Source organism: Pleurodeles waltl, chromosome 8 (genome assembly GCF_031143425.1).
Source record: "Pleurodeles waltl isolate 20211129_DDA chromosome 8, aPleWal1.hap1.20221129, whole genome shotgun sequence".
Classification (NCBI taxonomy): domain Eukaryota; kingdom Metazoa; phylum Chordata; class Amphibia; order Caudata; family Salamandridae; genus Pleurodeles; species Pleurodeles waltl.
In genome coordinates this window covers 177,501,469-177,523,894 of record NC_090447.1, presented here as the reverse complement: position 1 = coordinate 177,523,894, position 22,426 = coordinate 177,501,469, and the positions used below count along the sequence as shown (strand labels likewise).

General features: G+C 38.9%; 1 protein-coding gene across 4 annotated transcripts in view; it reads right to left on the bottom strand.

Annotated features, from left to right (window-relative positions):
* Positions 1 to 8,745: 8,745 nt before the first annotated feature.
* Positions 8,746 to 22,426, bottom strand: part of FAT3 (FAT atypical cadherin 3) — a 651,131-nt gene continuing 637,450 nt past the window's right edge. For 2 of the 4 annotated variants that reach the window (XM_069204015.1, XM_069204016.1), the window contains 3 exons: positions 17,664 to 17,723; positions 17,265 to 17,300; positions 8,746 to 16,228 (listed from right to left, as the gene is read on the bottom strand). In XM_069204015.1, the coding sequence (XP_069060116.1) occupies positions 15,609 to 16,228; positions 17,265 to 17,300; positions 17,664 to 17,723 (716 nt within the window). In that variant the 3' untranslated portion in view covers positions 8,746 to 15,608. The remainder of the gene's footprint in view (positions 16,229 to 17,264; positions 17,301 to 17,663; positions 17,724 to 22,426) is intronic. The other 2 variants (XM_069204017.1, XM_069204018.1) reach the window with 1 other exon arrangement.

The following is a 22,426-nucleotide window of genomic DNA, read 5'->3' as shown; positions in this document are numbered from 1 at the left end:
ACTTTCAAAATCATTGATTTTAGATAATGTCGTCAAGCCAATTTGTCATAAAATGCTGTGTGTGGCATATTTTTCATTTTAAATTTTTTCACAGGACACCAGCCCCATCACTTACAAGGGCACTGTACTCTCTTGCTTCAATTTAAGGTAGATATTTATGCCCCCACCCCTTAAAGTTCACCACCTGCCACCAGTGAGATGAATGTGTGGGCACAAAGAGGAAGCAATGATATATTACATTAAGAGCAAGTCAGAGAGGAATCATGGAGCAAGATTCTGGAATTAAAAACTGTATTTAACATTTTAACAAGGTAAAATATGAAGCACAGTTAAATGAAAATTTTTGAAAAGGCCATAGTGGAGCACAGTTGAAAGTCCAGCAATCACTTGAACAATTGATTATACATGGTGACGGATGCTCTTATGATGTGTTAACTTGTAACACGCATAACCATCATTTACATGTGTGCACCCATTATTTTACACTTAGATTTAGTGAAATGAGTGGTATATATGTTGTTGATTAACTATAGTTGGGATTTGTGCATCTGAACATTAACATGAGTGGGCCTAAGTACCCAACCCCATTTTAAGGTAAACATATTTTGCTTGTGGTGCATAACTCTCTTTGTTTCAGGCACCAGAGTCACTGTATTCTCATTGTATGTATTAATTTTGTTAGCTTACTGTGATTATTGTGAGATGAGGATTCACTGTCATTGAGATGTAGCTAAATTTATGATTTTGTGATAAAAGGCCACCCCACTGAACAAAGTGGAGATTCAAGTTTGCTCCAAGTTTGAGCTGCACAAAAAATACCATCCATATCTCTCACACTATTTCTCACGCTATCACTCACCTTGTATTTTTTTTTTTAGGAAGGGCATATATAAGTCATACTACATTGTAATATCTCAAAACACACTTTCTAAAATAAAGAGTTGTCTAGCAGGCAGAAATTACTTTAATCTATGATAAATCAAATTGGCTGAACTGTTGATCTATTTGGTGGAGCCTCACCTCTCCCTGGCTAAGGTTCTTAATGACACAGTCTTTTTGTTTTTTTTTACTTTTAGTCAAAATTAGTTAAGCCATGCTTTCAATTTCTTTAGGTCTGGTAGAATTGAGTAAGACATATATTATCAATTTAGATAAATATCAGTTCAGCCTTACTTTGAGAACTAAAAACACATTTGGTAAAGAATGTCAATGTGTTATGTTCTTGCATGCATGAACAACTGAACAGACACTGGTAAAATTGGTACACACTGAAATATTACATGGAATTTCTGCTTAGCTTGACTGAAGGAATGGGTACTCCAGAGGTTTAGAAAATATCAGTTTTCATGGTTTGCCTCTGAGAGAGCGGTAATGGCCTCAATAAAGAAGTTGTACTGGGGTGAATCTATATCTACTATTAGCCATTAGCCAGCATCTACATTTTTTGTTTTGTAGAATATTCTAAATTGCAGAATGTGTTCTGACTGTATGTGTTCAGGAAGAGGTCAAGGGAGCAGGCTTTTTTGTTGGCCAATTTAATAGGAATATAACTCAAATAACATAATTAATATCAGCAACACAATCAAGGGAGGAAGCATTAATTTATATATTCTGAATATATTAAATACTTGTGTGGGGTCAGAAGAAAATATATTCACTCCCCGTGGGTAAACCCTAATCAACAGTAGTCCCTAAAATAATAAGAACCAAGTAGGAAGCAAATTAAAAAGTCCAAAGATGCCCCAATCATCCATCAAAACTTTTAAAACTGGTTTCACAACATTGTCCCAACAGGCAAAGAGAACACTCAAATTATACCCAATATCGGTAAGTCTCACCTTAGTATACCTTAGTATACAGAAATCATTTAAAAATCAATAAACCTCATGTGGAGTCTGGAGGAAATACATTTAGTTAAGTCAATCTTGCTTCCAAAATAATCAGAATTGGGCATGAATGAAATTATAAATCCCAACTTGCCCCCAGTTGTTCATCAAGATTATCAAACAGGTACAGTCATCTACAACAAACAAACAACGCATCCGCCTTAATTGGCAGCAACTGAGCATCTGAGGTGCTGCATAAGGTAAACCAACATAAATAACGGACTAAACAGGAAGGCTTGAGCGCACCAATACGGTACAAACAATGCCCTGGGGGGACAACTAGGATCCAAATAGAACATCACTTAACTCTCCTATCAGAGTCTGCCATGTTAATAGGCCTGAAATAGGAAAGGTAAAGCACTAATATATACAAAATCACAGAGAAACCAATGAAGGTCACAAAGTTTGTTTTTTGTTTTACAAAGAAAAGAAAACCCAAGATATTAATCAAATAAATTGAAATACCAGCTTTGCTATGGTAGAATTAGAAAAAGACAGACACCCTGTTACAATAATATATATGTTCAAAATAAAAACATAGTTGCTATCACATATGTATAAATGTGACATAAAGAAAACAATCTCATTCATAATACATCCAAGATAACCATGCTTAGGAAAATCAATATTTACAAATATTATACAAATATATCATATTGGGAATTTCTATTAACAGTTAATTGTGATCCCTGAACACAGGAAAAAAATCTTCAAAACGGAGAGGCAATGCAGAACAACAGCCCACAAATACATAGGGCATAATGCTAGCGATAGCAGTCTATATAAGAGCTGGAAGTGAAGCTAAAAATAAAGAGAAAGGACTCTTCTTATCAGGACTTGTACAAAATCAGTGCTTATAAAATAAACATATTGGTCCATTCATCTAATGTTTAGACCGCTGTTACCCAAGTTACGTGTGACCCATCTATATTCACAACGTTGCAATAACTGTGTCAAATCACCACCCCGTAGGGGAAGAGTGGGTTGATCAACCACCTGCCATCTTATATCCAACTCAGTATGATTATGTGCCATTGAGTAAGAGACTAATAGTGCATTTTCCACCTTACAACTTTGTAGGAGGCTGGCCCTCTCTGAAGTGTGCAAAACTAGGCACACTGTGCAGGGGGTCAGGCAACCACTCATTGATTTACAGAGGTAAAAACTAGACCACCTAATGCTCTAATTTTTATGGTAGCTTGGTCGGGCATTTGGGCTAATCTTGGAGAAGTGCAAAGCATTTTTTGTGCGCACAGTATCAATAAATGAGGCCCCACACTCAAAAGAATAACTCAAAACCAATTTACAAAAATACTTCAGATTTGTATTAACATTTTAAGACCAAGATCATCAAAACTGGGTAAATACTTTTTAAGTTATGAATTTATTAAGTTTTAATAAAAATAGTCATTTTGTATGTAATTACCCACCATAGGAATCAATGGAGAAAATACTTTGAAAATGCATATAAAATCAGACAGTGCGTTTACCAATATCTCCTTTTGCAGGTTTGTCGAGGTCGTCGGTAGGCACTATGGACTAGCTGGAGAAGTTCAGGCAGATCCCGGTTTCAGCGGAAGCAGCTGCAGGTGGACTTAAAGGTAAGTCCGGTGGATATCATTGGAGTGTTGAGGTCACAAGGGGTGGGGGACCCTTAGGGCACAGCTGGATCTTTGGTGCGGGCGCAGAGCGAATCGGTGAGCCATGACCTGTGCACAAAGGTTCCCTTGGAAGCAGGAGGTAGGTCGTGTTAAGGGTCACTTGCAGGTCAGCAGGGGCACTCTGGTGAGAGGTCCTGTGGTTTCTGAAATCCCTTAACTGGGGCTTCCTCCTTGTCCTTTTACAGTCCGGAATAAACTGTCCTTCTTTGTGTCCGACTTGAGGTGACCAGTACCTAGGGCTATTAGATGGTTTGGCCACTGGAGGTGCAATGCCACCAAACTTGGCACACTTGTAGGGTTTGTCCTTACGTTCTGTTGAGTGGAGTTTGGTCCAGCTGCAGCATCCAGTTCAGTGGCGGGTCATTGAAGTGGCCTTCACATGGTCTTTGGTTCCTTGTTGCAGTAGAGTGATGCCTTCACTCTGGAGGGAGCTCTTTGGTGATTTTTGAAGAGTGGAGGTCCTCTGGGGTTTTGTAGAATCCATCCAATGTCCAAGCAACCCCTAAGCAACGATTGTCAAGTCCTAGGTGCAGCAGGCAGGGTTTGGTGTCTTTTCTTGGTGCAGCATGACTTCAGTTCTTGAGCCTTGAGTCTTCTTTGTTGCTGGTCTTCTTTTGTCCTTTGAATCTAACTTCTTGGTCTAGGGATGCCATCTAAATACTGTATTTAGTGGGTGTTTAGGGGAGTGCCTGGTAGTGATTAATGGGTCATCTAAGTTAGGGTGGCGACACCCACTAGGTGACTTTTTGTGGGCAGAGGTCACTTCCCTACACCTGATGGACTATTTTCCTTCCATGCAAGATGGAGGGGAATGAAATGGAGAGGTCACCTCGCATGCAACACCTTAACAGTGGTGCAATCTGGGGCTGACCACTCCTCGTGTCCTTCGTGTGGTTTCCCGCTGTTGCTCCCGCCAAAAGTGGAGGTTTGCAATGAGGGTAGCCATCTGCTGCTAGCAGCAGGCTTGGGGGTTGAGTTTCAAGGGCGGTAAGCCCTTTGACGCTCAATAGCAAGGGAGTGCCCATTCCTGAGGGAGGGGGTGTTTCCACCTCCACTCAGTAATGGCTTTGTTCTGGGACCCAGAGAGAAGGATCTCTCACCCCATTGTTCCAGAATCTTGTCTAATGGAGGCAGGCTGGTTGTGACCATCTAGCAACCATTTGCAACCATTTGCATGGTGCACCTGTATGCTGACCTCAGGGTACATTTTGGAATAAATCCAATACTGGTACCAGTTTGGATTTATCATTCTGAGTTGTTTGATACCAAACACCCAGGGTTCAGAGTAGCCATCATGTAGCTGTGACACTCATACTGACCAGTGTCCAGCACATGTATTAAAATGGCTGCCCTGTTCACTTACTATGGCCCAGGTTTGGAAAGGAAACAGTAGGGGAATATTGCTCTGCATCTATGCCCACACATACAATATAGTGCACCCTGCATTAGGGCTGGAAGGCCTGCCAGAGGGATAACCTATCTATGGTACATGCAGTGTGTAGAGTACAGGGCATTTTAGGATTGCATCAGAACACTGAGCCTGCAATGGCAGTGCTGGGTGCTCCTGGATGCATGGCCCTAGAAGGTGGCACAATCTGTTCTGCTGCCCTCAGGGGTCTACCCTTAGCACCCCTTGCTCTGGGTACCTAAGTACCTTTCACTAGGGACGTATAGTGGCAGCTAAAGGTGTTGCCAATTGTGCCAAAGCATCACAACAGTTTTAGGGAAAGAGATCTGGCCCATGGAACCTGGTTAGCAAGGGACCTGGGCACTAATAAGTTTGAGACTACATCAAATACCAGGCAAAAAGTGGGGTCTAACAATGACAAAAAAGGCCTTTTCTCACAATCCTACCCTGCTCTTCTGTTGTTGCAACATTGTAAATGTAGATGGATCACACCTTGTAACTCGGTTAACAACAGTGTAAATACATTCAATGAAAGGAACAATGTGTCTAGTTTATAAGCTATGATTTTGTACTGATAAAAAGCGTTCTTTGTCTTTATTTTCTTTATTTTTAGCTTCATTTCGAACTCTGTATAGACAGCCATGGCTACAATTACGGACTGTGAATTTGTGGGTTGTTGTTGTTCTGCATTGCCTCTCCTTTTGTAGATTTTTATCTCTGTGTTCCAGGAATAAACTGATAATGGAAATTTCCAATATGATATCTTTGTATAATATTTGTAAATATTGATTGCCTTAAGTATGGTTATCTTGGATGTGGAATTAATTCAATATTTTTCTATAGTTCATGTTTATACATATGTGATACCAATTATGTATTTGTTCTGAACATATATGTTATTGTAACAGGGCGTCTATATTTTTCTAATTTTGCCATACCAAGTCTGCTTTTTCTACTAAATTTGATTGAGATTTTGGACCTTCTTTTCCTTTGTAAAAACAAAAAAAAAGTGACCTTAATTGGTTTCTCTATGATTTTTTATCTGTTAGTGCCTTACCTCTTCTACTTAAGGCCAATTAACATAGCAGACTGACAGGATAGGTAAGTGATGTTCTGTTCGGATCCTTGAGGTCCTCCCCAGGCATTGTTTGTACGGAATTGGTGCAGTCTAGCCTTCCTGTTTGGTTATTTATGTTGGTTTACCTTAAGCAGCACCTCAAATGCTCATTTGCTGCTGATTGGGGTGTATGTGTTGTTTGTTTGTTGGAGGTAAGTGTACCTGTTAGATAGTCTTGATGGACAATTGGGGGCAAGTTGTGATTTATAATTTGATTTCTGCCCAATTCTGATTAATTTAGGGAGCCATAATGAGTCGAGTTTGCCCATTGGGAGTAAATATATTTCCTTCAGACTCCACACAAAGTTTACTGATTTTGAAATGGCTGCAGTTATACTAAGGTGAGACTTACCAATATTGTGTATAATTTGAGTGTTCTCTATGTCTATGGGGACCATAATCTGAAACCATGTTTCAAAGTTTTGATTGATGATTGGGGGCATCTTTGTACTTTTTAATTTGATTCCTACTTGGCCCTGATTAATTTAGGGACTACTATTGATTAGAGTTTTCCCACAGTGAGAGAATATATTTTCTCATGACTTCACTTGAGGATTATTGATTATAAACGGTTGCCGTTGTATTAAGGTGAGGACTACCATGTACCAGACATAAGCTCAGATGGACGACAAAGTGGTGCAGTACAGTGCTGCGGCAAAAACAGCAGCGCTGCGCCACTTTTGAAATGCAGGGATGTTCCATATTTACAGGAATATGACACACCCCTGTGTTTCCCCCTGCGCCGGCGCTGAATTAGGCTGCCTGCACCAGCGCAGACATCCATGCACCATAATGCAAGGGTGTCTGCGTTGAGGGGATAGATTGTTTATGTGTAGGAAGGTGTCCCTTCCTGCACATAAGCAATCTACAATGACGATTTGGCACTTCTATGTGTGCTGCAAAATGCAGCACACATAGATGTACCAAAGCATCATTTTGGAATGATTTTTTATGTGCAGGAACGGGGAATCATTCATGGCCTTGTGCTCCTTCTCTGTGTGCTGCATTCTGAGCAAAAAATGGGGAGGAATAAAAGTATTCCTCCTCGTTGTGCCATGCTAATGCCACCCCTGGGGTGGCATTAGTTTTTGACACTCACTCAGATTTATGCCTTTTCGTAAATCTGGGGCAGTGTCAAAAGCATTGGGTGTTGTCTTGGAATGCCCACAGCAACATCCATTGCACACCCCTCTGCCGCAGAAAACTGTGTCAGGGGGCCATATTTACAAGGAGATGTTAAGCCACAAAAAAGTGGCTTAACACCTCCTTGTAAATATGGTGCAGTGAAAACGTCAACGGAGCGTCACTAAAAGTCATGCTCCAGTGGTGCTACGGCCTTGTAAATCTGGCCCCTAGTTTGGATAATTTGAGTGTCCTCTACCCTTATGGGGACCATGTTGGTTATAATTTGCTATTTTCCCAACAGATGTCTATGTTTCATTCATGTTATTTAGGAACTGAATATTGATGAATCCCCATTGGAATACCAACCTGTTTTTTGGCCATTTAGGACCTCCATAATTCTGGACAGGTCGGTCATTACTTTATATATGAGATGGTCAAGCTTAAATGACTCTACTGGCTCCATTTGGTGATTATCTTAAATCCTCTTTGACAGATTTTCCTTGAGGGATTAGCTCTCTAGTCTCCTTATTTCTTTTGGTGACATCTGATTGATTCTGTGAGTCTACCCTACTCTTTATGGTGACTGACACTCAAAAGATTGAATCATCTAGTAGGCCCTCAAATCAAGTCACCTTTTATATGCAGCCTTGATTAGTCTACCTTGTATTCTCTAAATGGATTCTTTTTTCCATTGACAGCACCACATTTCCTACATGCGATTTTGTCCTGATGATGGCCACAAGTTATTATGGTCAAAACGCCATTGACAATTGAAACAGTGAGCTGAGGGCTTTGGCTTACATGATAATCTGAAATTTTGCAATATGGTCAGATTCATGTATTGAAATCTTACAAATATTAGCCTACATGCTGTTTGTCTCTAGTTCTTTTTAATTGTGTTTCATATGCGCCGTTCACAGGCACTTGTTCATGAGCACCATGTGTTCACTTTTTTATTCACTGCACTTTCTTGGATAAATGTGGATGTTATCATATGTATCTATTCAATGTTCTTTAAATGTATTTAAAATATATGTGTTGATGTTTTCTCCCTTAATTGTGTTGCTGGTATTAATTACGTTATTTGAATTATGTTCTTGATTAAATACCTGCTGAGACATTCTTGAAGATACCACAATTTATCCAGGTCTCAACTATATCTACGGTTTCCCCTGTTGCTTGTTTCATCATCACTCCAATGGACGTAGGACAGCCCATTCATTCAAAACTGGTGGAGTGACTTCGAAGCTAGTAGAAAGGACTTCAGTGACATCCATCTCTAATTGTCAATATGCATGTGAATAATGAAAGAAAATAATAGTTTTTTCAAAATTTTGTAGCAGTTCATTAGTTAGTTGTCCCCTTTAGCCAATCAATGTCAATTGTCCGTACGTTTATAGCATTATTTTGTAAGGAAGGACGGATTTTACTAAAATATTAAATCATAATATTGACTCCACGGACAATCATTAAAGTATATAAATTATACATTTTTTTATACTACTGTTGCATGAGAAGTATATCAAAGACAGAAACAAACACTAAAAATAAAAATATTCCACTGTTTATTGAACTTCAAAATTTGTTTTGTCCATCAACTTTTAGCAAATTCTGGCAGTTAAAAACCTGTACACTGGTTTTAAAGAAAATAACACAAGACTTAATACTGCTGACAGCAATATATATTGTACACATAGGAGCAATAATCTTTGTCAGAGGGACAAAATTCACTTGAAGTGATTTATTTCCCTTTTGCATAAATTCTTTTGTGATGCAAAAAAGTAACATCCTTCAAGAATTCATTGAAATGGCATATAAACCTTTTACCTAGTATCTGTGCAAAACACAATTGTTAAAAAATTCAATAAAAAAGAATTTTCCTAACAAAAATAGTTAAATGAGTGAGCATAGCCAAATGAAAGATTACAGTACATTTGTAACTAAAAATAGTACCATTTTTAAATCTACATCTTTTGCCATGTTGAAAGTGTAGAATTGTGTTTGACAACAATTGTTTGATTCAGAACAAAACATACATTTGAAATAACCGATAGGCATCAAATATCTACAAAAGCCTTGAAAATGTAAACCACTATATACATATTTTTACAAACAATTTAAACACCAACACATACATCTTTACATATCAGTTTGTTTACAATAGAGAAAAATTTACAGGACAATCCTTCCAATAACAGTGCCTAAAGGGAAGAATTTTTGTTTCTAAAACACAACTGTCACAAATTGAAATGAAGTAGTATGACCGTAAAAATGTGTAAAGTAATAGTGAATCCACTATCCCACACTTGACTGAGCACAGACTAGTCTAAGGGAAATTCTCTATCACAGGTTTAACACTTCTTTAACACTAATACAGACAACTAATTATGGCCTTTTGTAATTCCATAAATATATTGCTATTTGCTATGGGAAAAGGAATTTACCAGCTGTCTTATTCCAGATAATCTTGAGCTCTCTAATGTTTTAGATGTTACATAATACTCATCATTTTCAGTGCACTTAAGATTCCTTTCAGAACTCAAAATCAATGAAATAATGGCAACATTTGTACGACAAGGTCTAAGTGGTGTGCTGATTTTTAAATGAAAATGGCTTAGTAATTGACTTAATTTCACAATGCATGTGCTTTATTTTGCACTTAAATATTTTATGTGGTCCTAAGTACTTGCTGGTGTGTTATACATGGCTTGTCCCACCAAAGCCTAACAGTATTAGGGTATTCTGGGAAAAATGCAGAAGCTCTAAAGATATTTTGATTCACAGAAGAAATTTTGTTTTTTCCAAAGTGCATGTTACTCCTTTCTACAGTTTGTGCAAAACATGTAGACAGAGTACCTTGCCTAATATATCAATGTCAAGTAATGACAACTCACCTGGCCCTTACATATGATAGTGGACATACTGGGTCTGGCCTGATGCTGCTCTATGTTATCAATATAAGTTTATAATCGGAAATAGTCTAAAGAGTTGTGTAAACTAAGGGGCAGATTTAAGAAAAGTGGTGTTGCATCCAGTGCAGCAACACTTTTCTAGAGCCCCTTAGCGCCCCCCTAACGCCACCATGTGTGTGCCATATTTAAGATACGGCGCACCCTGTCAGTAGTTAGGGAACTCGCATCAACATTGAGGCCCATTATAAATAATGTTCTGCTCTGTGCAGGTGTTAAAAATGCTGCAAATAAATGGTACAAAGAAATCTTCTAAATTTCTTTGTGCCATTTTTTTGCCCCCCCCCCCCAATGGGGGAACGCCCCCGTGCATACATTATGCCTGGTGCAGGCATAATATGGCGCAAAGGGTTACAAAGTGTCGCAATGCATGAATTGCGCCACTTTGTAAATCTAGTGCAGCGATTTTGGTCTCATTGGGCCACATTAGTGCAAAAAAAAAAAAAATGACATTAATGAGGGGCAAGGCCCTCTTAAATCTGGACCTAAATGTCATATACCACGAACAGGCCAGATTAAGGCATTTTGATATATTAAGGACATATGTCTCCCAAACCTATACATTTTTACATGAAATAGAAAAAGGGGGCTGTTGGATTGCTTATTCTTGTAAGGACCTACTTAGGTCAAACATCTATTCTGCATATGCTCCAAATTAGCTTTGTGCATGCATGTAACACAGATGATTTGCACCAGTTGAAATCCAGGAACATGAGCTCTATAATGATTATGTAATACCATGCTACGTGTTTGAGCACAAGGTGTGTTTATTTTGTACTGGGCAGATGTCTCGTGCATTGTGCAGTGACATATTCGTAGGCTAGGCTGCAGAAAATGAACAGCCTGGTCCTAGTAATTGGGAGTGATGCACCGACAAAGTCAAAGAAGAGAGACCCCCTAGTAAAGCTTGTAAAATTGCTCTTAACATGGTTGACCTAGATGATGTTTGTCACAGGGTGCAGGAAAAAGTGTTTGCTCGGTACGAAAAGGGTTTTCTCTGTAGAATCAAATAGAGGACAATACTTAAATGTCCAAATGCACATTTCCACCTGACGTACTCATGAGCATTCATAGATATCAGCCAATAGGAATACTGAACATCTACAACAGTCAGAAATACTCCTGGGGTTCTTAGTGAATCTACCAAATATCCGAAATATCAGAAATGTAGGAGGAAGCCTATAAAAGTAAATTTCCTTATTTTACAATCTAGTGTGGCCCAATTATGCCTACAAACATATTCCCATCACAGCAATATTTGGGGGGCATCATGTTGTAGTAGGATTCAAACCACTCTTTTGCCTGAAAAACATGTTATGGACTAATTCTACTGTGGAAATGATTTTGTACCTGCCCAGGACAGGTAGCAACAGCAGAATGTTTTGCAAACCTAGGAAGCAAACACAAAGCATTCCTATGGCCCATAGTGAATATTTGGGAATAATCCATCCTTTCTATGCTAGGCTCATACTAGTAATTGGCCTTTTTGTAGAGCTAATGCTGTTCACTGTGGATATTCCAAAGTGTGCTAAGTTTCCATATGTTATGAAACAGGATGCTGCTGCTAAAGCTACCCCCAACCCAAGAAGTCCAAGTAGGTTTAAACCAGTTTTGGCTTCCTTGTGTTCCAGATCAGAGGGGACCTGGCTTGGCTGTTTGGGCTGGTCTGGGATGCAGTCACGGGTAATGACCAGTGACTCAGACTTATTCAAGCATTCTGTTCATCACTTTTTTTGTAACCCTCAGTGCTGAGGCAAACACAGCAGTTTTGTTGAGGATGGGTTTCATTAAAAATCCTTTGCTACATGTTCCCATATTTTCCAATTTATCCAAGTGCTTGTGGCTGATCAATGCCAACATATGACTGATTCTGAGAGTAAACGTTTGTAAATCGGATTGCAACTATGCAGCAATGTAACATTTCAAACACATTTCACCATTAATAAACCAGGGCACTAGTGAACTATGAGCGCATATTGGAGATGAATCTGACATCTTTGATTACTTCACCATTCCTGAGTGGCAATGTTTTTGCGGCAAGTATACATCTATTATGAAAAAGTGCAATTTCTGTATTAAAATGGCCAAGTAAAGTATATAAGGTTCCTTTGCTTATGCTTAGTATTTCAATCCGCACCCACATGCAAAATAAAAAACACTCGTTCATATTCTGTACGGATGCAGTTTGAACATGAAATAACCAGTTCCTTCTATATTGGGAGTATCAGACTTAAGGCCCAGTTCACAAACTTTGGTACAGTTTTACAATTATTTTATACTGGCATAAGAAAAATATGCAGAGGTTAGAACACTATTTTCACTGCTGATCTGAGGATGTGCAAATGGAAAAGATCCATGTCATAGAACGCGCATGATGGCATACAGCCCTCATTTTAACCACTTGGCATGGATACACATGGGCATAGCTTCTTGCTATTTTTTCTTAATTTTGCCAAAGTTCTTGGAATATAACAACAGAATAGGCACTTTAAAGGTTAACCTTATATGCTACATGTTGCAGAGTCAGATATGGAGGCAAACTGCTCACTCAAGACCTCCCACCCTAGGTTCCGCTTGGGCAAGTAGCATAAGAGGCCACACTCGAACGTCTGGTGGTGAATTCCGAAACGTTCTGGGCATATAGGAGTATATAACATTTAGCCAAGCAAAACACTCTTTTAATCCACTTTAAATAGACTGTCTGCTCAGTGCTGAATGATCTATTACCTCTGTTTGGTCAAAGAATCCCTAAGAATTGCAACTGGCAACGGAATATCTTGTTAAGGAGCTTTTGTACTTCTGATCAAATATTACAGTTATTGTCTTTTCATATGTTTGTGAAGTAAATCACAGTATATATATGTATAGTTGATTTAATTTTCACCACTGTACAAAATGCGGGCTACGTTTATGAGCATCTCATATAGATATGTATTTCATTAGTATTTCTCTTAAGAGGGTTTCTAATACACAAACACACACACACGTTTAATGTTCGGCCTCTAGAAGGAATAGTACATTTACATCAACATGGAAGCTGTTTCACACCTTTTAGAGGTGATTTTTGGTGGTCCACTGTATTGCATTTTACACTGTTCTTGCTTTAATATTGTTTCGTTTTAAGGTTCAAAACGCTTACATTGTACACTTTGTCTTAAAGCCAGGTGCCTGGTTCCCAGATAACAGAAAACACTCAGGACTAGAGGTCAACCAGGATCATATTTCCGTTTGGGTGCTGTATGTTATATGATCTTTGTATTGATAATGCAATTTTCCTGCACTGTGAGTAGCCATTTTAGTTAATTTTGTGAGAAATAAGGTATGTGGCCGTCTGTCTGTCCGCACCATTATGAAACTAAGGAGCTTTTAAGTGTGAAAGAGAAAACTAGAATTTAACAGAAAGAAGCTGTACTGCACGTGTTTGTGTTTGATTCTGCAGCACGGATCCTTGCTGTATTCAAAGTTGTTATTTGCCCATCTATTAAATATAATAGGCAAAACACTTGTAGAAAAGAAGAATCAGAAACATGCATGTTGCTCTTAATGGAGTTTAAAAATATTAGTAACTTTTGTATCTCATCACAATGATGCCTTGTCAAACTGTTGAGTGTGTGTAGAATAACATGACAAGGTATAACACATACTCTTTACCTACTTACCATAACACTTTTCCTATTTCAGTGGCTTTTTTGTCCTTGTTGTTAAGTACCAGAACTCTGTTGCTAAAAAGAAACTGGGTCAATTTTCTCTGAAAGATTTACCTATTCCCATGTTGACACACTCATACACAGTAGCGTTGAATGTAATAGGTATTTTTTCACATTTAAAACTACCAACTTTCAAACGTCACTAAAACATATTTGTTGGTTTTCTTGTAATGGAAGCCAACATACAACATTATAGAAATAGGAGGAAGTAGCCGGCCCCAAACCTAGGAACTACAGACAGCTTGGATTTCTCATTTCAAGAACATTTGCTTACAGCTATACCATTGAACCAAATTGCTTGACCTGAGGGACACTTTCGGTTGAATAATACGCATTTATGAGCTTTTGCATTTGTGCAAATGGAAAATGCTGTGCAGGGTCAATATAAGTTGGAGCAATATCATCACAGATAAAAAAGGAAGCTCAAGGAACTAACTCAGGATCTTTCAATTCTCAAGCCATAATTGAAGAGTGGACATTTTCAAAATAAAAAAAAAGAGAAAATCTATTATCATAACACTAAATATCCGACTTCAGAATACCATCACTTGTAGGAACAGCAGTAATATCCTAGTCAAATATGGCAACTGTATAATGGTAATGTATTGCTATGGTAAGGATCACACCGTACGGTGACCTCTGATTGGCATTGCATATTCTCCTGCATACCAACATCCCTTAAAATCTTCATTTTCAAAATGCATCATCTAAAGTATGGCAATATTTTGTCCCTCAGAACAGTTAACCAATAGGGGAGTCTACTAGGTGATACAAATGTAAACTAATCATTTTAAGGCCCTCATTACAAAAGTTTCCCTAACATGTACCAAGCATTCTTCCCCTGGAGCTTTAAGCTGTTCAAAGTAGCCACAAAACTTAAAGGGAAACTACAATGAAGAAGGTAGCATACCAAATAATTCAGACGTAAAATCAGCTGGTAATTCCTCAGTTCTCTGAGATGCCTCAATGTACTCCCAACTCTGCATCCCTGGAATTATTGGGACCCCAGGTAATGTTTTCTCCAGTCATGAGAACTAACCGGGTGCGGGCCTGGGCCACTCGTAATGACTAAGGTTTGAAAGAGCCTAACTAAGGAAGCATGTGCACCGGTATACAACAAAAAATGCTGAACAAGGATAGATTGACATAGTGACCCAAGGAGTGAATTCTACATCAGAATGACTGTTCGTTATAATGATTGCACAAGTTACATTTCAATGACCTTATTGAGGTGACTTGTTACTAACACTATATTCTACTATAGTATCTAGGTTTTGAATGTTCATCCATAAAGTCTGAATTGCTGCAATGTTCTAGTGTTGACTGTCTCTTTAAGTTATTTACAACTCTTTCAGTTTGTATTATTTCATGCCCCTATGTAAATACCACCATGACACGTCACAGTAACATCCTTAACAGTACATTGGTGGAAAGTAACTGAATATTGAATGAAATCCTTGACATCTACTCCAAATATTTAAAGATGAAATGGTTTTTGCTGCAGAAATTGAATGGAACTCTTTCAAATAAATACAAGGAAGATAATAAAAGGATTGTCAGCTAACTTTTAGCAATACGTTAGTGGCATATATTTTAAGCAAGTGTCCTTTTTAGTGCCAGGACCTATCTTTCATCAAAATAATATGCAAAATATTCCTGCTTAAACAGTTCAAGCTTCATTATGTACCTTGATTAGCGCATGGACACCCCATCCCTAAAATCCCCAAAGTCTTCTTTACACTTGTGTCTGATGTTGTGTTTCCACAAAAGGAATGTGAATTTGATCCAGGTTAAGCTCTTCTATGCTCTCAAAGTCACTTATGGCTACTTCAGCATCATCAAAACCACCGATTGCCGAAACATCTGACGAGGAGGTGTCCATAGAATTGTGCAAGGTTAAGGACATGTTATCAGCAGTGGCAGTGTCCATTTTGTGACTCAGTCCACCACCAAATGTACTAAATGTGTGTCCAGTCTGAGACCCGGCTGGATCCGTCTCAATGGGGAGTTGGTGCGGGGGAAGATACTGGCTTGGATGGAATTGTGGCCGCCGTCTGCAGTCTGGACTTAGAGTGCTTGCTACAGATATGGGTTGCGATGTGGGGAGGGTGTCATAGTGATCCTGGTAGTCCTCAGGAAGCGGTGGTGGCAATTGGTCATGGTTCAAAAACTCTTCATCCTGAGGAGGTGGGTAGTCACTGTCAATGTCAAAGCCTCCCAGGTAGTAATCTGTTTCTAGCTCCCTTGAACTCCCGCGATGGGCAGAGGAAGCATCTCCCACCTCATAGGTAGGTGCCTCCTCGATGTCAGACAAGCGAGCACTCGGCATCCAGTCAGAGGTGTCCCAGTGATACGCTGTTAAAAGAGAAAAGAAAATCAGTTTTCTAGAATCAGAGCAAATTGAAAATCCAGTAGCGTGTAGCTGCTAAAACAAAATATTATGAATCCACAATATTAATAAAAAGGCTCAGCATGCAAAGCAAACAATGTTCAGCATGCTGGGGTTTTATCAGTCATGCTTCCAATACGAGAAAAAGAAAAGGTATTAGGGCATAACATAGCAAGCAAACATCTGAAGCAAAAATATCACAGTGATTTGCAGTTTCGGATATATGTCAGTAGTGTGTGTGAAAGGGATGCCTTGTTTATCTACTTTTGCCAAGCATTTAGAAACAGAAGTGTTTGGTGGCTGAGTGAACAAACACATCCCCTCCAGGGACCTGTGTTTGACCTGCGGCACGGGTTCAAAGCCTGCTGCATCCACAAACGAATCATTTTTCTGAGGTCAATATAATGTGTACCATTGAGTTGGTAACAATAAATGTCTCTTGTTTCCGTGCCAAGATATCCTTCTAGGGGGAACATATGGTTAACACATACACATTATGTTAGAAAATAAACATAAGCACTTGGGTCATACTTGGCAATTCCTAATGAGTTTTGAAAATGTTATCAGTTCATATGTCATCAAATGAGTGCTAACTTCTATTGCAGTACATCCAAGGGTGCTTCATGTTAACCACAATTTCCATATTTATATATATGTGTGTGGGGGGTTAGTGTATGTGTGTGTGTGTGTGCGCGCGAGCATACATTTCATACAATTATTGTTAAGCTGTAATGTAAACTTGGTTATATTGACTAAATCCGACACTTGTTACCGTTCAATGAAGAATACAAAAACGTGCACAATAAAATATTGGTGGGATGTTTGCATGTGCTGTTAAAACAGGCTGGACACGAAAAGAGCATTTGTCTGTCAAAGCTGACCATAGTACAAAACACATTGCACACATGCAAGGTGTGGAAACAAAGAGATCGAGGAAAGTGTCCATCAACACACTAGCCAAACACGCAATGTAGCAGGCCAGACATGGGTTCTGAAAGTCACCTTTGTTGTAGTTCTGTCCTTGATCCATTACAGACACTGTTTGGTTTAAAGTGAAAAATAAAAGGTTGTCCATTTATAGGAGACAAAATGTGTCACTATACAAAGCATCACGGCTGCATGCTTCTTACGGAAAGATACCTGTTTAAGTTGTTTAGTGAAAAATAATAATACTTTCAAAATAACATTCCAAATAATGACGCACTATGCATGCCTTTATTAATATAATTAAACAGAAACTAGAAAAGCTCTATATAGGACATGTACCCACAGCTGTAATACATGTAAAGGGTATCTTGCTCATTTTAATTGATATAGTCATGCCTTAAGAAAATCAAATGAAGCTATCGTAAAATAAATTTACTCTGAAATAAGTGACAATATTGCAGAAAAAGTAAATACCTTCATTTTCTATATTGTCAACAATATTGTTGACAAGATGTATGACAGTCACTATGGAAGCTTGTGGGAAAGGAAGGAAATCTTGAAGTTAGTAAATAAAACTCACGCAATTCATGTTATTACACACTTCTCGCATTATTGATCACATTACGTTGAAAACAGTGACATGCTCACTGAACTCAATGTCTCCACGCAATCATAATAACCGTATTGGAAGTCAACAGATGTCATGAGAAGTTATTTGAGGACAGGTACCCACTTTCGTATTCGTTATGCACCAGAGTATTACTCGACAGATGCCACTGTTTCCAGATGGATGAATCTGTTTGTGAACATGAATGCTAAGTCGCAGTTTCAGACCTGACTCCATAGTACAATCAATTACCCAAAACAGCAAGACAAAAGCGGGTGCCCATTTTGAAAAAAGAAGGGCAGGCTGAATGTCTCACTTTCAATATAATACCTTTTGATTAAACAAAATACAATAGCATAATCCTTGCATGATAACAACAAAATTGAACATGACATAACACAAATTGACCGTTAAAAATGCACATTAAGGAAACTGTGAAACTGAATTATCATCCCATGTGTAATAGGGGTCACCACACGTAATACTATGCTGTCCGTCAAAATGATTAGACATCTGTGTCAGTGCTATGATATGCTTTGTCACATTACATTGTTAGGTTATGTTATCTGCATCTGTATATTGCACATTCTCCACTAATATGCCCTCATGGTATTGTTGGCACCTTGATGACTGCCCACAAGGTCTGGGGTTACCATAGCAGAGTATGGTGTAATTCAGCTTGTGTTGACGTATTACAGATCTTGGGTTTGAGTCATATTTTCAGCTAGGTGGCATCATTTTATTCTTTGAGCTCTGGGTGTATCACTTTGCTGGTGAAGGGTTAAGGCTTGGGATTTTCATTTGCTTGTGCTCAGTGATAGCTCAGCTGTTGGACGTGCATTTTCACAGATCACATAATCTCAAATCTATTTCCTTAAATTCAAACCAAAAAGGTCAACAAAATCCACGAGTTTATTGTCTTGCTACCCTCTCCCTTTAACCAACCTCTGACCCTATCATGCCACATATTTTTCTACCCAATCTGCTATTGATATATGTGCTATTGTTTTATTGCTTAGCCCATAAAAATGCTCATGATGCTTTGCAAAAATAAGTAAATCAACACACAAATGTTTCTTGTTTCTCAATTCATATGGACCAAACTCTAATAATCTGCAAGCAGGTGGCCAAACAACCCTTCTGAATGGATTTATATGAGTTTATTATTCAAAGGGTTCTGTAAAGTGAGTCATTCTATTTTCCATCTGCCACATGAACGCGCTATACACATGTAGCTATTGACCACTGGGCGCTTTGTTGCAATCAACCTAACAAAGGGTAATAGCAATACAATTTAAGATAGTTATGAAGGTGTGAATTGCGGAACAGTTTTGTAAAAAACGCTTGGTGCTCCTCTCTATAGTAAGCATAAAAGATGGATGATGCTAGTACAGTCTGAGACATGTAAACTACATTTTAGTTCCAAACATTGCTCTAAATCCATGGCCCACAGCCTCTTTGCAGACCTTTTTTCATAAATACAAGCCCATAGACTTTGGTTTGAAAGAGTATTATCTTTTATCTTCTATTGCTATTATTGATATTACAGCAGCCAGATTGTACTTAGGGCCTTCTGCGATGCCCTGCGCAGCTCAACAATGACTTATCGCATTCACTTAAGTGAAGCCTGACGATAATGCAGTGAACCGACTGCATGGAAAATACCGACGCATCATGCCCTCAACGTTGATGCTTTGCTCCATCCCTCAATTGTGGTCAGCCTGGATTTTAGATTTGCACTGGTCCCTCGCGACCGTAAGTAACTTTTAGTGTCTTCTAAGCACTATTTTGGATTTAGGCCCGTATTTATACTTTTTATGCGCCGCATTTGTGTCGTTTTTTGACGCAAAAACGGCGCAAACTTGCAAAATGCCATTGTATTTTGTAGGTTTGCGCCGTTTTGCGTCAAAAAGCGGCGCAAATGCGGCACTAAAAAAAGTATAAATACGGGCCTTAATCTTTAAAAAATCATATCTCGACTCCTACTGATTGGATGTTTGTTGTTTTGGTCTTGTTCTACTCAGTGAAATGTGTGAAGTATTTTGGTGGTGTTTGTCACTGTTACTGTAATTAATTGTTTCACAAATACTTTACACATTGCCTCTTAAGTTAAGCCTGACTGCTCTGTGCCAAGCTACCAGAGGATTAGCACAGGTTAGTGTAGGTTGTGTATCTGATTTACCCTGTTTAGGATTGTGGTCCGTACTTGGACAGGGTGCATATCTCTGCCAACTAGAGAGCCAGTTTCTAAAACACCTGATTGACTAAGCCCTAAAGGAGCACACATATTCCCAGTTTGTGCTATGGAAGCTCAAAACAGTCTCCTAAGAGAACTGAGCAACAGTAGCTCATTACTAGAAAACCTATAAAACAGCAAAACATTTGTACTTTTAAGTACTGCCCAGCAACTTCTTGTGATTATCCTTGTGTTCAGAAATGAGGGTTTGAGAGAATTTACAAGTCTTAATGGCTATCCTCACATCCAATTTGTGACTTAGTCCATCCCAATATAAGGCATAGATTATGGAAAGATTACCTAGAGGTTTAGCATCCTCTTTAGTGGAATAGGAGTAACTAGTTTGGAAAAAGCCAGAGGCTTTCCTGGGGACATCCTCAACAAGAACTACTGCTGCTTCTACAACTACTACTCCTCGTATTACTACTACAATGACTACTCCTACTTTTTTCTACAACAAATTGTACTGCTTTTATAACTACTACTCCTCGTATTGCTGCTTCGACTACTCCTACTTCTACAACAAGAACAACTAATGCTCCTACAGCTACTACTCCTTACTACAACTACTACTACTAGTATTGCTGCTACTGGAATGTCCCCAAAAACATGTTGTTAAATGTTGGTAATGGAACTGAGAACAAATATTAATGTTAGGTGTTTTTGCTTGTAAAACAGAAAAAAGAACCCAATCAGTTAAAAACGCACCCACAAATTACCAAGGGACTCAAACGTGGAATTTTGAAAAGAGAATAAAAGCTGTGAGCTGATTTGGTACCCTCTACCAATTAATACTGGAAAGGATTAGTTGACAGCAGGATCAACGTAGCTTCAGAGTTTCACCAGAAGAGATGGTAAACTACACATAGAACGCCCGCTAGCACAGATGCAAGAGTTGGACAATGGCCCCTTTGTAGTTCATGGCTTTTCATCAATACACAAGAGGAAGGTGGCTAACACTGCACCCACAATAAATGTGTGCACAAAAATAATTTTGTTTATGATAGTTAACTGATGGTCCATTTTTCCTGCTTTGTGTTGCGCTGCTTTGTGTTTCATGAGCACCACAATATGGAACTGTAAATCTTGACCATCATGTTCTGTCCCAGGACCTCAGTTTTGGAAATGTTAAGCTCACTTGAGCTTTCTTCTTCCCAAGCATGACCTAGAACAACAGCCCAAGGCTGTATAACATCTTAACCAGTAAGGTTTTTCTTTCACTGCTTTTTTTCATATGGACATACGTTTTGTGTATACACAATTTGTTGTAGGCCCTATAAATTAGAGCTGGTCATTAATGGTCAGCAGATAATGGACAAGTGTGAAATATCCATTCTCATGATGCTTGACCTGTTCTTCTCATTCATTAAGAGGGTTGCAGAGGGTAGCTTTTTTAAATGTATTAGTTTCAAGCAATATGATACACAATCGCCCTATAAATAATACATTCTCAGGGTACGACATACGTCGTCAAACACAGAAAGGATGCATTTAATTTCTTACATGTTTTTAGATTTGTAAATGTCTTTTCACCTCTTTTTGCTTGTCACTCATGAACAACTTACTTAGAGCACTGCACACATTGGAAGTGTTACTGCTTATTTGTCCTTCCTCTTGTTAGGCCATGAAAGTGGAGAACCTCTCTGAGATTCCAATAAAAAAGGTGTCTAAATCGGGCATTATTGTTTTGTGTACCATCACAAAATAAAAAACAACAAGGCGTTCTCCAGCTCAGCCTTTGAGTCCTCCCACTCCCCTCGCACCCATCCAGAGTGCTATGCAGTGCTTAATTTGTAAATAAAAACGTGCCGGTGCCCAAAACTCTCCTGTGAAACACGCGGCTGCTGCATTTAAATATGCAAGCGCAGAATACTCAGTACAGCGTAATCCAGAAGCCATCTCTGGTCTCTTCAATCCATTTATAGTGAGTTCCTGCCCCTTCAGCTCTCTCTTGAAGCTTTCTGCTTTCTCCCCTTTTGATGCTTTTTCATTTTTCTCTTCTTCCACCTTTCTCATATGTGTCTTTTGCTCGCAGTAAATGCTTGAGGCAGAAACATAAGTGCTGGCCCTCACAAATCAGTACTGGTGCCCCGCACCAGAAACCACCGTCTCAAATTAAGCATTGGTGCTATGTTGAAGAAAATAGCAGGAACGCTTTTTGCCAGCTGCTTCTGAAACATATTCAAATGACTAATCTTTTATAGCCTTTAGACTGCCAATGTAGATCACCCATGGTTTACAAACCTTTGCCACTGAGAAGCCATCAGTTTAGACACACTGGGGAAGTCCCACTTCTGAATATTTGGAAGGGGCGACATGCCTGTCACTGTGCGCTTCTCCCTACTTCAGAAGTGCCATAGGGAAAAAGGACGTACCCTAGGTGCAGATCTCATT